Source organism: Haplochromis burtoni, unplaced genomic scaffold (genome assembly GCF_018398535.1).
Source record: "Haplochromis burtoni strain Fernald_Lab_line unplaced genomic scaffold, NCSU_Asbu1 Contig_335, whole genome shotgun sequence".
NCBI lineage: Eukaryota > Metazoa > Chordata > Actinopteri > Cichliformes > Cichlidae > Haplochromis > Haplochromis burtoni.
In genome coordinates, this window is record NW_024582696.1 from 98,526 (window position 1) to 111,566 (window position 13,041).

The 13,041-nt window shown below is 42.7% G+C and overlaps 1 protein-coding gene across 2 annotated transcripts in view; it reads right to left on the reverse strand.

Moving 5' to 3' along the window:
• Window positions 1-40: 40 nt before the first annotated feature.
• The window catches only part of LOC102300253 (potassium channel subfamily T member 2), a 42,610-nt gene continuing 29,609 nt past the window's right edge, over window positions 41-13,041 (reverse strand). Inside the window, exons 15-30 of one of the 2 annotated variants that reach the window (XM_014340064.2) lie at window positions 9,881-9,989; window positions 9,675-9,731; window positions 7,990-8,142; window positions 7,658-7,911; window positions 6,971-7,295; window positions 6,787-6,892; window positions 6,536-6,708; window positions 5,986-6,057; window positions 5,767-5,901; window positions 5,560-5,671; window positions 4,740-4,838; window positions 4,557-4,640; window positions 4,346-4,474; window positions 3,458-3,803; window positions 1,755-1,839; window positions 41-1,656 (exon numbers count right to left, since the gene is read on the reverse strand). In XM_014340064.2, coding sequence (XP_014195550.1) covers window positions 1,539-1,656; window positions 1,755-1,839; window positions 3,458-3,803; window positions 4,346-4,474; window positions 4,557-4,640; window positions 4,740-4,838; window positions 5,560-5,671; window positions 5,767-5,901; window positions 5,986-6,057; window positions 6,536-6,708; window positions 6,787-6,892; window positions 6,971-7,295; window positions 7,658-7,911; window positions 7,990-8,142; window positions 9,675-9,731; window positions 9,881-9,989 — 2,357 coding nt within the window. In that variant the 3' untranslated portion in view covers window positions 41-1,538. Of the gene's footprint in view, window positions 1,657-1,754; window positions 1,840-3,457; window positions 3,804-4,345; window positions 4,475-4,556; window positions 4,641-4,739; window positions 4,842-5,559; window positions 5,672-5,766; window positions 5,902-5,985; window positions 6,058-6,535; window positions 6,709-6,786; window positions 6,893-6,970; window positions 7,296-7,657; window positions 7,912-7,989; window positions 8,143-9,674; window positions 9,732-9,880; window positions 9,990-13,041 lie in introns of both variants that reach the window. The other variant, XM_014340063.2, reaches the window with a different exon arrangement.

The window sequence follows — 13,041 nt, forward strand, 5'->3', positions numbered from 1 at the left end:
GGCATTACAAACGAATAAAAAAACAGCAACAAAGCAATGACAAGCTGTATGGAATGCCTTTAATATATACATATTTCCACCTGTTATAATGGCACTGAAGCTACAGCAGTGGTGTTGGCAGGGATTTGTATTCCCGGCACATGATTGCGCCATTTCTGTGTGAAACGGCGCACTCTGAATATCTGGCAAAAGATTTACAGAGGCTTGCAAATCCTTGATAAACAAACGGCATAAATGTCCACAGTAACAAATGATTTACTCTTCAAAAGAGGAAAAAAAATGAACCTCGTGTGTGGAGAGTGATCTGAACAGCACGCCGTTCACTCGTTTTGAGAGGAATAATCTTCTTCGGAAACCAAATTGCACAATAGGTTTAAAACCTAAAGAAATGTCTTGTGAAGGTGGATATTTATAGCAGCGTGCAATAAATATAGCAACAAAAAAATATATATTGTGAGGCTTATAATTTAGCTTCAAAACGGACAGTCTCTCAAATTGATGTTTATAGGCTTCACAATGGTCGTATTTCTTGCAGGGCTCGTCGTAAACTGGATGGCATGACACTGGAGTCTCTGTACCTTTTATTCTGTCCGTCCCCTGCCTCTCTAACATGCGTGTCAGCAAAAGCAAGCTGGCAGCAGGACGGCTCACACGGACACTGACACAAGCAGAGGGAGGTTTCGGGAAGAAAAACAACAAATGTGGGTCAGATTTGTTCAGAGAGGACTCGCATATGTATATTTAAAAAACTATGAGAAACTCAGACAACAGTGTGACCGAATGCCCTGCACTGATGATATAAGCTTGCTGTCCATTATTGAGACTGGTGCTCTTTGGATTCCTCCGCTGCTGGTGAGCGTAAACTGAGCGTGTGAGCGAGAGGTTAACAAAAAGAAAACTCCAAAACAACCCCCTCCCAGAAAATCTCACGAGGGAGGGGTGCAGACTGTGGTGTCTTCTTGAAATACGTCGAACGACAAAAGTGTGACAACATGGGAAAGGACATAACAACACATCCCTTGACTTTCATTTGGCAGCAGCTTCCTTTGGCTGTCCGGGTTTGAAATTGGCAGTGTCTTGCTTTCGATCCATAAGCATACGCACGCGTACTCACTCACACGGTGCAGCCATACATACTCACAAACATACATACAGTACATGATGCAGTACATAACATGCACGTACACAGATATAAATACGTAAAGGTTTTCTTTAAATGCACTTCTGTGTCCGCAGCTCTCCGCTTTGAAAATAGGAAGGTGCATAAATAAAACATTCCTATTATAGAAAAGGTCCATGCATGCCTGGCACCTCTGGGTTTGCTGAGACTGAATGTGGAGGAAATATGAGGGCTGTGTGCCATCTGGCTGTATCCCCTCATATCTCACCACTTCATAAATTATGCTTCTTCTTCGTGATTGTGTCGTTTGACTCTCGGGCAGTGTTTGGACAGTACATTAGTCTCTCTTGCTCTCTCTCTCTCTCTCTCTCTCTCTGTCTTTATTTATTTATTTATTTATTTATTTATTCATTGTCCTTCACAGATGGGTGCTGTCCTGCGTATCGAACCTGTGGCTCTCTGAGAGCCCGGTGCTGCACTTCCTGCTGCTCCCTTGATTAGGTACCAAGGAGAGGGGGTCTGGCCTGATCAGGTACCTGGAGATGGGACAGAGGACAGATAGACCACAGTAGTATTTGTCATTTTTAGTGCTGGTTTCACTTATAGCACTAAAAGTGTGCTGCCGTATACTCACACGACATCATGGAGCTCCAGTCTGGTGTCTGGAGGAGGGTTGATGAGGATGTATGACAGTCTGTTCCCTTGGTCTGTCATCCCGTCTGACACAGGAAGAAAAGAGATTAGTAAGGCAGGAAATGAAGTAGGCACAGGATACACAGCAGGCCGTGCTACATCCGCACATGCAGAATAGGCTTTATGTTACACTGAGTCACATGACAGGAATTTGGATAAAAATGGACACGAGTCCAAACAGTGTCACAGATAGTAAACATTAGAGTGAGCGACACAGATACTTTGCTTAAGTAGAAGCAGAAGTTTGAAAAAATAAAAAGGCTGGTATGATTACAATGATGATTACAGCGTATTAATGTGTTTTTTTTTATTCATGCAGATGGTCTAGGTGTAGCTAATTTTGATAAACAGCTAACAAAATGTTAAAAGTATGTCACAGAAATACGTAAATTATGGAATTATTTGAAATAATTATGTAACAATTTGAAATGTGCAAATGCAATCGGAGTATTTTCACATTATTTGTAAAAAGGTTTGAAAATATTAGTTTAATCTAATTATTTGTAAATAATTAAGAAAAAAAACATTAGAAACTACTTATTATAAATGTCAACTATAAACCTGCCACTTTATTAAGTACGCTTTGCAAGTAGTCTGTTTAAGCCAGCATAAATTCAACAATCTGTTCCACGACATCCCAAACATCCTCTTTTGGATCGAGACCTGGTGACTCTGGAAGCTATTTGAGTACAGTGAACTCATTGTCAGTTTGAGATGAACCTGAGCTTTGTAACATTAAGTGTCATCCTGCTAGAAGCAGCACTCTTCTGATACACATGGTCAGCAACAATACTCAGATAGGCTGTCGTGTTTAAATGATTCTCAGTTGGTACATAGGGACCCAGCCTGACTGAACCCCTGGTATAAGACAGGATAGATCCATGCTTTCATGTTGTTTAAACCAAATTCTGACTCTACCATCAAAATGTGGCAGTAGAAATTAAGTCTCATCAGAACAATCAACCATTTTCCAATTTTCTGTTGACTAAATTTGGATAGTCCGTGGCCTGCGTTTCCTGTTCTTAGCTGACAGGTGTGGGACCTGGTGTGGACAGCAGCCAGAGAACTGCTGATATTATCTCTTTTTCTGGTGATTTTCTGTTCACCCAAGAGACGTTTGTGGAAGAAAATCCCATCAGATCAGCCATGTGATTGGCTGATTAGATATTTGTGTAAACAAACAGTTGAAAAGGTGCACCTAAAAAAAACTAACCACTGAGTGCAGTTTAAAGTAAGGCAAACGCTTACATAATCCAAAAATTTAATTTAAAAAAAAAACCTGAATGTTTGATCCCTTTGTGAAGGAGATCCAGTGGCCATGTTGCTCCACTATGAAAGCTTACAGGTGTGCAGTGTACCTCCGTTTCTCAGTCTGATCCATCCCTCACTTGTCACACCACAAAGACAGTGTTGGAAAAATTTCTCAGACTGAGGCTTGTTACAGAAGCTGTGTCCACCTTTTACATACAGCCTCTGGTCCTTTTAGTATAGTTACAGACTTGGGGAATCGATGCCAAGATGCATTAAAGCTGTTTTAGTAGCACACGGTGACCTGACACCTACTTGTCTCCCGTCTGTGTGTGCTACATCCACCACTCAAAAGCAGGAACAGTTAGATTCCTACACAAATTGCTGCAGACTTACTGAATCCACTTGGAGAAAGGCCCAAATGTTTCATCCTTGTCCGCACCAGCGCGTTGAGTTCCTGCCTCTCTGAGCGCCTGAAAAGAGTCAGTCTCTGTTGGCTGATCCTCTCTGCCGCACTGCCGGGTCCCCCTTTGGACCCGCTGGAACTCCGACCCCCCTTCCTGCTCAACCGCCGTGCCCACTGCATGCTCTTCCTCCTCAGCAGCGGGTGGTCTGAAGAGTGCGAAGAGGTGGAAATGGGCTCCGAGGATGTCGAGTTCCGGTGGACGCTGGTCCGGGATAACAGGGGCTCCCTGGGTTCTCTGGTGTCCTCGTAGTCCTCAACTGTGATAGATACCTGGGACTGAGACCCACACACAAGCAAAAGCTTACACTTCCTCATATGTGAAGTAAACCTGTTATCACGCTGGTCTCATTAAATCAGTTCTGCGGCAGTTCTGTTTTCTGATTTCTCAAAGCAAAGCGGGATTAACACTTTATCTTATTAGAAACAAATGATGAATAAAAGATAGATTCTTTGAATGTAATCACAAGTGTTTTTTGGCAAAGCTCTCAGTTCCCAAAGCGCCATGTTTAATATGCAGATTTCATTCAACTATGTCTGTTTCACTTCGCGGAAACACATCAAAACTAAGCTCTAACTGTCTTCACAGCTATCAGTGTCTTCATAACATGAACAAACAGGATTAGCATCAAGACAGATTCTTCTATTTAAACTAATCCAAAGGGAAAATTTCCTGACTGATTTTTTTATAGCGAGGAAACTCTTTAAAAGCAGAAAGTGTGTTCATTGCATGCAATCTAATAACCTTTAGATTAAAGTAACTGCAGTGACAGTCAGCAATTTCTTAGCCATACAACACCAAAACAAGAGGAGCTGCTGACCTCAGAGACCGGAAGCTTGTGGGCCTCCGTTCGGTAGATCCCTATGGGAATGTCTCCAGTGGACGAGCATAGCTTCTGGTAAAGCCTGCCATAGTTGCGGATCCACAGGTCGTCTTCTGTGATTTTCATCTAGATGACAAACAACACAATAATCAGCATCATAAGCAGTTACAGTCCAAACACAGTTTGAGCTCCTTGTGTCGCTACTTACGGCACAGAGGAAACCTGATCCCGGCATGGAGTCTAAACCAAGCAGCAGCCTGGTGATGGAGATTATGTAGTCCTTCACAAATGACTGGCAGGACATTCAAACAAAAAGTCAGTAGATATAGATCACACTCGGCAAACTCAGGAGAAGGATCTTTGTTATTCAGTAAGAGTTTGTCTGAGAAACCTGGTAGAGGAGAGTGTCCAGCATGCTAACGCTAAACACCTTCCCAGCAGCGAAGGGCAGGCGGAACATAAAGACCAGGTTAGACCCCTTCTCCCTTTCCTTCTGGAGAACAGACACACAGCATTGGATTACACAAGTCCCAAAGGCAATAAAACAACTGACTGTAATCACCACAATCTTTTTTAAATCTAACTTCTTTAAGCTGTTATGAAATCAAGCTTCCTTGACTTGAAGTTAGCGCTGACAAAGTGACATTCACTCTCATGGCCACATTAGACTTTCCTCTGCATCTGACTAGCATCTAATGTTGGATTAAACTCCCACCATGCATAGCAAAATCAAAACAAACCAAAAAAAAAAAGAGGTTGGAAATCCACTAAAGGCCTTTTTCCAACTGTGAGCCGATGGCGTTCATGAGAAATGTAAATTTATCTCATCACACTGTTGTTTCTGTATTGAAATTCATTTTAAGACTTCAAGCAGTGACTAATTTACTGCTCTGTTGATTGATGTTATTGATGCCCAAGGGGGATTCATTAGCTTTCACGCAGAGAACAACATTATCAACAACAACAGATATTAAAAAAAGCAAGATGTAATGGGTGAAAGGAACAAAAACCACAAGCTTACGATCAATCACACGTTTTACTCTGGGATCATTAGAGGAGCTGTGGCAAAAGAGCTCTGCAAATCAATTTATTTTGAAAGGCACACTAAAGATTGGCTTTCATGCTGCCAATTTTTTCCCTTATGCTGTTTTTTCCCCATTATAAGGTCTGTATTGAAGGAAATGACAGTAAAAGAAAATATGGAGTTTTACCTTTTCCAGTTTGGACAGAGCTAAAGAGTAGTGGTCTTTGACTTTAAACTGCATGAAGCGCATGTTGGCCGGGTGCGTGAGCTCTGTGATGATGCTCAAACCTGGGAACAGCCTGACAGGGGTGGAAACGAGAAGGACACACAGAGAGAGATATTAAAATTTGAAGCTAGTGTGTGAGATTGAAGAACAAGTTTGGGCAAAGCAGACCTGAACAGTGTTTGGACGTTGACGATGGTCTTTGCATCAGCCATATAGTCCTCCTCAGCAATCATGGAACTCTCCTTGTCAACCACCACCATGGTGTCGGCAAAAGTGATCCCACATCGCAGCAGACTGTCCAGACTGTGGAAAGAGAAGGAACGACGATTAAAAAGCTAAAAATAAGAATAAAGAAATAAAGAAACAAGCAGATTTGGGTTGTCTTACTTGTCGATAGAGCCCACTGTGTAGAACACCATGGGGAACCAGCAGATTGCCTCCAGGAAGTCTGCTTCGGGTCTAAACCAATCAAAACACAAATAGACTTGAGAGTCCCACCGGTAGAGATTTATACACACAATGATAAAGAGCTAACGTTCCCACAGTGACAGACCCCTCCTCACTCAGTCTTGAAAAATAAGGCACAACCAAACAGCCTGCAGATAAAGCTGAAAATAACAGCACTACAAGGGAGTGACTCAGCTTTTTATTGCCTTTTTATTGGATTCCACTCTCATTTGGCCAACTGCGCTTGTGTACCAGCCACAAAACACGACACAGGATTGTGGAGAGCATTGTCCTGAAAGCATTCAGCGTTCCACAAATCATGTTCGCCGTGACCAGTTTTTCTCCTCCACTTGCTATTTACAGAGGGACTCATTCTGCCATCCTCTGCAACCTGTATATGAGACGCAGCTCACCACCGTGCTGACTTTGAAGCCTGAGTTTCCAATAACAGCCAATGCATCACAAGAAATAATAGAGATGTTGCGCTCACATGCTCTCCAGCAGGAGCACAATAGGGTTGAGCTCCTTCCTCGGTCGGTAGTAGGCCCGCAGCGGCACAATGAAGTTGTACAGACCATTCCCCGCACTCTCCGCAGAGACAATAATCAGCTTGTTTTTGAAGCCGTAGGAGCGGGCATCCTCGAAAGGGATGTGGTGACAAGCCTAGAAAAGAGCAGCGATGGAGGATGATGGCTATGTCAGCGTAGAAAATAGAGAGAGCAAGCCATTTAAATTTCATACCTTGTCTAAGCGCAGGCAGCAGAAAGGCATCTTTTCTTGCAGGAGGTGGCACAGTGCAGGCGAGCTGCCGATGTATGGTGAGTTAAGCGGGTATCCCTTCACCCACCTGCAGCACAAGCCCACATTTACCTCTGAACTTACCCACATGTTCCCACATGTTCCCACATTAAATCACTCTACTCACTCGCAGTGTTGACCCCACCAGTGGGCTCTCTCATCTTTGTCACTGTCCTCCTTGCCTTCTTCTCCTCCTTCGTCCTCGGACTGGTCTCCCAGAAGGTCAAAGGTGGGGTTGTTGACGCCGTCAACTAGCTCCAGGACAGGGGCGATGCTGTGTCGCCTCTCCTCTGTGGAGTCTCCCATGGCGGGAAGAGCCAAGGTGTTGGCACCCCCGGTCTCTGTTCTGGAGCTGCTTCTGCTTCCTCTCCCACTGCCAGGTCCTGCGCTTCCTGCATCCTGGCCTTCTGGACTGCTGTCACTGGAGTCCTGCAGGTCGATGGCAACTGTGCCTAAAACACACACACACACAGAGGATCTAAGCATGGATTCAGGTGTAGATCAGCAGTTTTCCTCATTGTCCACTAGGTGGTGTGTTTGTAAAACCACAGTTTTCTGGCATTATTGCTCTTGTCAAGTGTGATTTACTCCATAATAAAATAGATGGTAATTCCTCTTCAAATGCTATGAATGTTTGTTTTAATCTCTTGGATAAATTTCAAATTTGAGAGTGCATAATTCTGGCAGCTGTGACTGAGCTACTCTCTAAGACAGTTTAATAACAGGTTTGCATTTTTGACCAACACAGAAACTGCAAGCAGAAGGTCAGTGTGTAAATGTTACACAGTCTTTGTGCGGCGCCCATCTGACTGACCCATGCTGGCGATGATACTGTGGACTGGCAGGCGGGTGAGTCCATGGTAGATGCTTTGGTGCACTCCCCTGGCATTTCCTCCTGTGCCACCCCACGATGGCTCCCTTTGGCCCCTGACAAATGCTGAGTTCTCCTCTTTGGAGATATTGATGTAAAAGCAAGTGTCAGAGGCTCCCATGATGTGGCACGGACCAGGGTTTAACAGGATATTGGTTGTGTCCAGCCTACGTACTCCGATTAAGCACACCCCATACCTGCAGCCAAACAGACAAGATCAGCTCTGAATTGTGCAACGTCATGTGCTTTAAAAGCTTTTGCAGATCATTGCTTACTTTTTGTGAGCGTGAAAGGAGGCAAAAGTGAAACTCTTCCCCTGGTATTCCCCAAAGAATTTGCTCTCTTCCAGACGGATGTGATGCACCTCATTGGCCGAGCACCGTCGGTAGGTGCGGTGCCATTGGTCCGCCGAGCATGCACCGCCCTCCCTGCGAGGAAAAATTTGGCCATGTGGGGAAAGACTGACCTTTAAAACATGTTACACAAAACATCCAGCTCTTCCATCAAGGCTGAGGAGGTAACATCTTATATCTCTGTCAGAGCCGCTGATCAAGAGCACAGCGATGCACGCATGGACACCCAGGCTGTCTGAACAATAGGTCCCAGATGAACACATTCGCACAGTTAGGAGGACAGCAGTTTACACAGGGGGATACGGCTTAAGACGCGGAGGCTAAAGAGGTGATAACAGGAAGCAGGGGTGTGGGGGCAGTGTGAATGTGGGAGGCTTGCAACAAAGACCGTATTACATAAAAAAGTGTTATAGCAAATTTACAGTTTACAGGAACTAAGTGCAAGGCAGGGGAGGAGGACAAATCCTCGTCATGTCGCATTGTCGCAAATGGCATCACGTCCAGATATAGAAGCAAACTTATGAAACACCCTGCTTTCGCATGTTGAACCATTTTGCTGAACTGTTAAATGTTTTCTGCCTTTTTGCAATTGAAAAATATGTTTATTGCACTCACTTGTGTGAGCAACATTTGAATAAGCTTTAAATAAGAAGCTGCTGGTGTAATGTGTAAGCTATTTATCTGACATTTTTCATTTAATTCATTAGTTTGTGTTTTTGTTTTGAGAGAAATGCTAAAAATATATAGCCTAGCCACAAATCTGCACATATTTAATGGTGTTACAGCTAATTGAGATATTTGAACACAACATCTGTGAAAATTCGCAATTAAAAAAATATTTGTACCCCACTCAAGTGTAGCGTTTCCCTTTGAGATGATCGATATAATTGTGGTAATTTTGCCTCTGCACACCACCATGATGGATTCATAAATGAAACAATCAAGATGTGATTGAAGTCCAGATTTTTAGCTTTAATTCAAAGGGTTTTTGCAAAACAAAATGCAACACTGTTCAGTATTTACAGCCATTTTTATACACCTGCATACAATTTCAGATGCTCAAAATTAATTAATTGGACAACTGCATGCTTTTCAGGTATTTTGCATTAAAACTGAAGGCAAAAAGACCTACAAACAAGCAGCAACTGAAGGTGGCTGCAGTAAAGGTCTAGCAGAGCATCTCAAAGGGTGAAACAGCATTTGGTGATATCCAGGGGTTTTAGACTCCCAGCAGTCTTTGACTGCAAAGGATTTTCACCCAAATATTAAAAAAAGCCTTATATCTAAAATATGTCATTTTGTCCAATTAATTTTGAGCCTTGGAAAAATGGAAAATTCCTATAAAAAACCCAAACAAACAATCCAGATGTTTGTAAAATGTCTTGAATTAAAGCTGACAGCTTGTACGGAGGCAAAACTATGAAAAACTTAAGAGCAAAAACATTCCACTTCATGCGTAACCATGTAAACAAACACTGTTTCATACCTCACGTTTCCCTTGCAAACAATGGAAGTTAGCGCTATCTGCAGCACAGCATGCAAACTCTGGAAGTTGACAGAGAATTTGGGATAACCTTGAGCACAAACGTGGGAAAAGAAAACTCTACCTGTTGAGGGCTTGAAAGGCTCCTACACGTTGCTTGAAGGCCTCTTGGTGCGCCGTTCTTGAAAAATAAAGATGAGTGACAGTGAAGAGACGCGACGCAGCAGAGTTTGACTGCTTACTGCATTTTTGAATTTCGAGACTGCAACAGCGTACTGTGGACAGTTAAATCGAAAGAACGATAGGAAGAGAGAAAACAAGTGAACTCACTGTCCTCTAGAGGAGTGGATCAATAGAGTGATGAGAGTTGAGGTACCAGGGCACACACAGTTTAAAGCCAGCATGGCATACTTAAACTCTTCTTCACATACCACATGGTCTGTAAGCACAAAAAAGAGAACAGGGACAAAGGATGCATCTGCAAATCGCATTGTTATTTTTAAAAGTTGATCTTCTTCTTTTGCCTGCTCCATCTGGCCCTATCGCTTTCTTCTGTCATCTCCTTTGTGGTCTTCCTCTTTTCCTCCAGCTTGGCAGCTTCACATTCATCATCATCTATTCAGTATGTCATCTATCCCTCCTCTGCACATGCCCTAACCATCTTCTCCTCCATCTTCTACCAGCATGTAACATAGCAGCAAAACACTCAGTGACGCCTCGTGCCTGGTGGACAAGGGTATTATCTGCTTGGAAGATAAAAGTGATTGCTCACAACAGCTTCTTTTATTGATTTGCAGTGACCCTTACCTCCAAATGTGGACCACAACAGCACAAACTCTCACTTCAGGAGTCAAAGGTTGAACTTTTTCCTTTAATTGGTCAAATGTCTATAAATCGATGGATCCAGGTCAAAGGTTAATAATCAGACCAATGTATTAAATAGGAATATTTTCATTTGAATTATGCAGTTTTTCCTAATTAACCTTTTTCCCACCACATGTGCACACAGTCCAAACCCAGTGCTTGGAAAATATGTTTTGTTTATCCAACTAACACTTCAAAACTCAACGATATTCATCAGACAATTACATGAAACACAAACAACACATTTAGGCATTTAAGGAGCTGCAAGCAGCAACTTTGCGGCATTTTTTCTTTGCATGCAACACATTCATTCAAATTATTATTAATTTTTTGCTAACCAGAAATAGTTTAGTTTGATGTTCATTTAATTATCTGCTCAAAACACTAAAAAAGAACATTTAAATAAATATGGAAGCTACTCAGGAGTTTCACTGAACTTTGTGCTAAATAAATATTCCCAAAGAAAACTGTTGGTTTTATTTACTTTACCTTTCCTTTAAACACGCAAAATGTAGCGTGCATTTTACATATTAGACTGTTATTGTGGCTCTATCCTTAACATTAAAGGACACGAGCGCACAATCAAATGTCACTATCTCACATTGGAATATGTCTAAATGTCACCTGACGTTTGTCAGCGTCCCCGTTGACTCAGATGGGATCAATTTTATGTCGCTGCTCGGGTTTTTTCTGTTTGTTTTGGGGGTTTTTTGGGTGGGGGTGAGACCTGGCAACAGGCCGGTGATTCAGTGTCAACCCCACTGAGCCACGTTCCACTCACGTCATTGAGCACTTAACGTAGTGCTGCCTGGGTGCCAAGCGAGCCAAACTGAGCAAACGCAGATGACGGTGCCTCGTTTACCTGTTGCTGCTCAGCATCCTCTTTGAAAGAAAAACCAACAGAGCGATTAATGTTTTTTGTAAGCCAATCAGAGCATCCATTTCTCCTGCTGTGTAATTCTTGATTGCATTATCGACAGTGGTGAGCACACGGGCATGTTAAGGTCCTAAAGTACAATTTGTGCACTGTATCATTGAATAACCGGTGAGAAATGTCAGATCCCGACTCAACTCAGCCGCTACTGTGAGAAACAGGAGGCCAGCTATGATGTAAACGCAGCTTGTGATAAAGTAGCAGACTTTGTGTTTGTGTGTATGTGTGTGCCAGAGGCTGAGCAGGTGAGAGACGTAACAATTAAAACTGCTGATTGTGAATATTCTGCTAGAGAAGTAGTGTTCTTTCGGCTCAACACATCATGATGCAGCTCACAAACAAACACACTGTAGCATCTTGCTATTCTGCCTGTGAAGTCCTTTCAAAGCAGAAGGATTTATAGAGCAACAAGCATCTGAAGCCTCCTGAGCACAAAGACAAAAACACTGATGTTGTTTCTACAGAGGATCAGTATTCATTATTGTTAGACATGCATTCCTCCCTCTTTCTCTCTCTGAGTCTCTCACACACACATTTCCCCAGCTCCCAGTGCACGGACGTGGTTGCCATACATCAAACTGAATCTTATTTTTCCAATATTTAATTTCCAGTGTCCTTCTCGCACCTTTCCTCAACACCGCCCCTTCGCTTCCAGTTTTCTACCCTCAAGCACGGCCCTCCTTGCTGCCCTCTCTCCTTCAGGTGCCTAGAACCAGACCGGGAGTGAAACCAATTACTGACACTAGAACACCGCACATGCACAAACACACATAAGGACACACTTTTTGCTTCCTGTCATGCTGACTTTGAAGGTCTTGGTTTTCTATTACAGAGAGGCATTAAAGGTGTAATCCTGTTTGTGCAAATGTGCATATCTGTATGTAAATGTGGCTATTGGCTCTCCCTGCAAGAGTACAATTACAACCTGACCACAGGTCGACTGGCGAAGCTAATTAAATCAGTCGGCCTTTATTGCTTGTACAAGTCAGCTGCTATCAACACCATGCGGCTACAATAAGTTGTGCTAATCAGGGAAACTGGTTATTGTCATTAAAAACAAAAACCTGGACAGTCTGGATCCATTTTTTTTTTATTATTATTCAGATACCTCAGGGGTTTCTTGGCCTGCTCCAGCATCATACGAACAAATCTATAACGAACCTTTAGCTGTTTTTAATTCACTTTTGCAAATCAAATTAAATCTTGTATCTCTTGCTCATTAATGCCTCCCACACTATTGCTTAGTGAGTCTATTCTAAGTAGTGTCAAAACAGAGCATCTGTACTTACAGTAATGCGCATGTGACAGCATGCTATTTGCTCTCTGAGTCTATCTACCAGGCCTTGAGGATTCGAGGACGTTAAACTCGATTTATTTTGAAGAGCCGTACCTTGTATACGGCTAAAGTCCTACTCAGAACTCAAGAATTTTGTATTCAGCACTAAATATTTGATACAATACTCACATCACCCAGTGCTAAATCAATACTTTGAAATGATTAAAGAGGATTTTTAAACTGGATTTATGTGAAATAACACTTCAAAGCAAGTCATAGATTTTACAGCAGCTAAACTCTCAGCACGGGAACGGGAGATTCACACTGCTTAGCTCATGAATTTATCTTTTTGCTTATAAAAAAAGGCCAACAAGGTCTGACTGTGCCAGTGTGGAGTTGAACCTGCGAAGCAGGAGG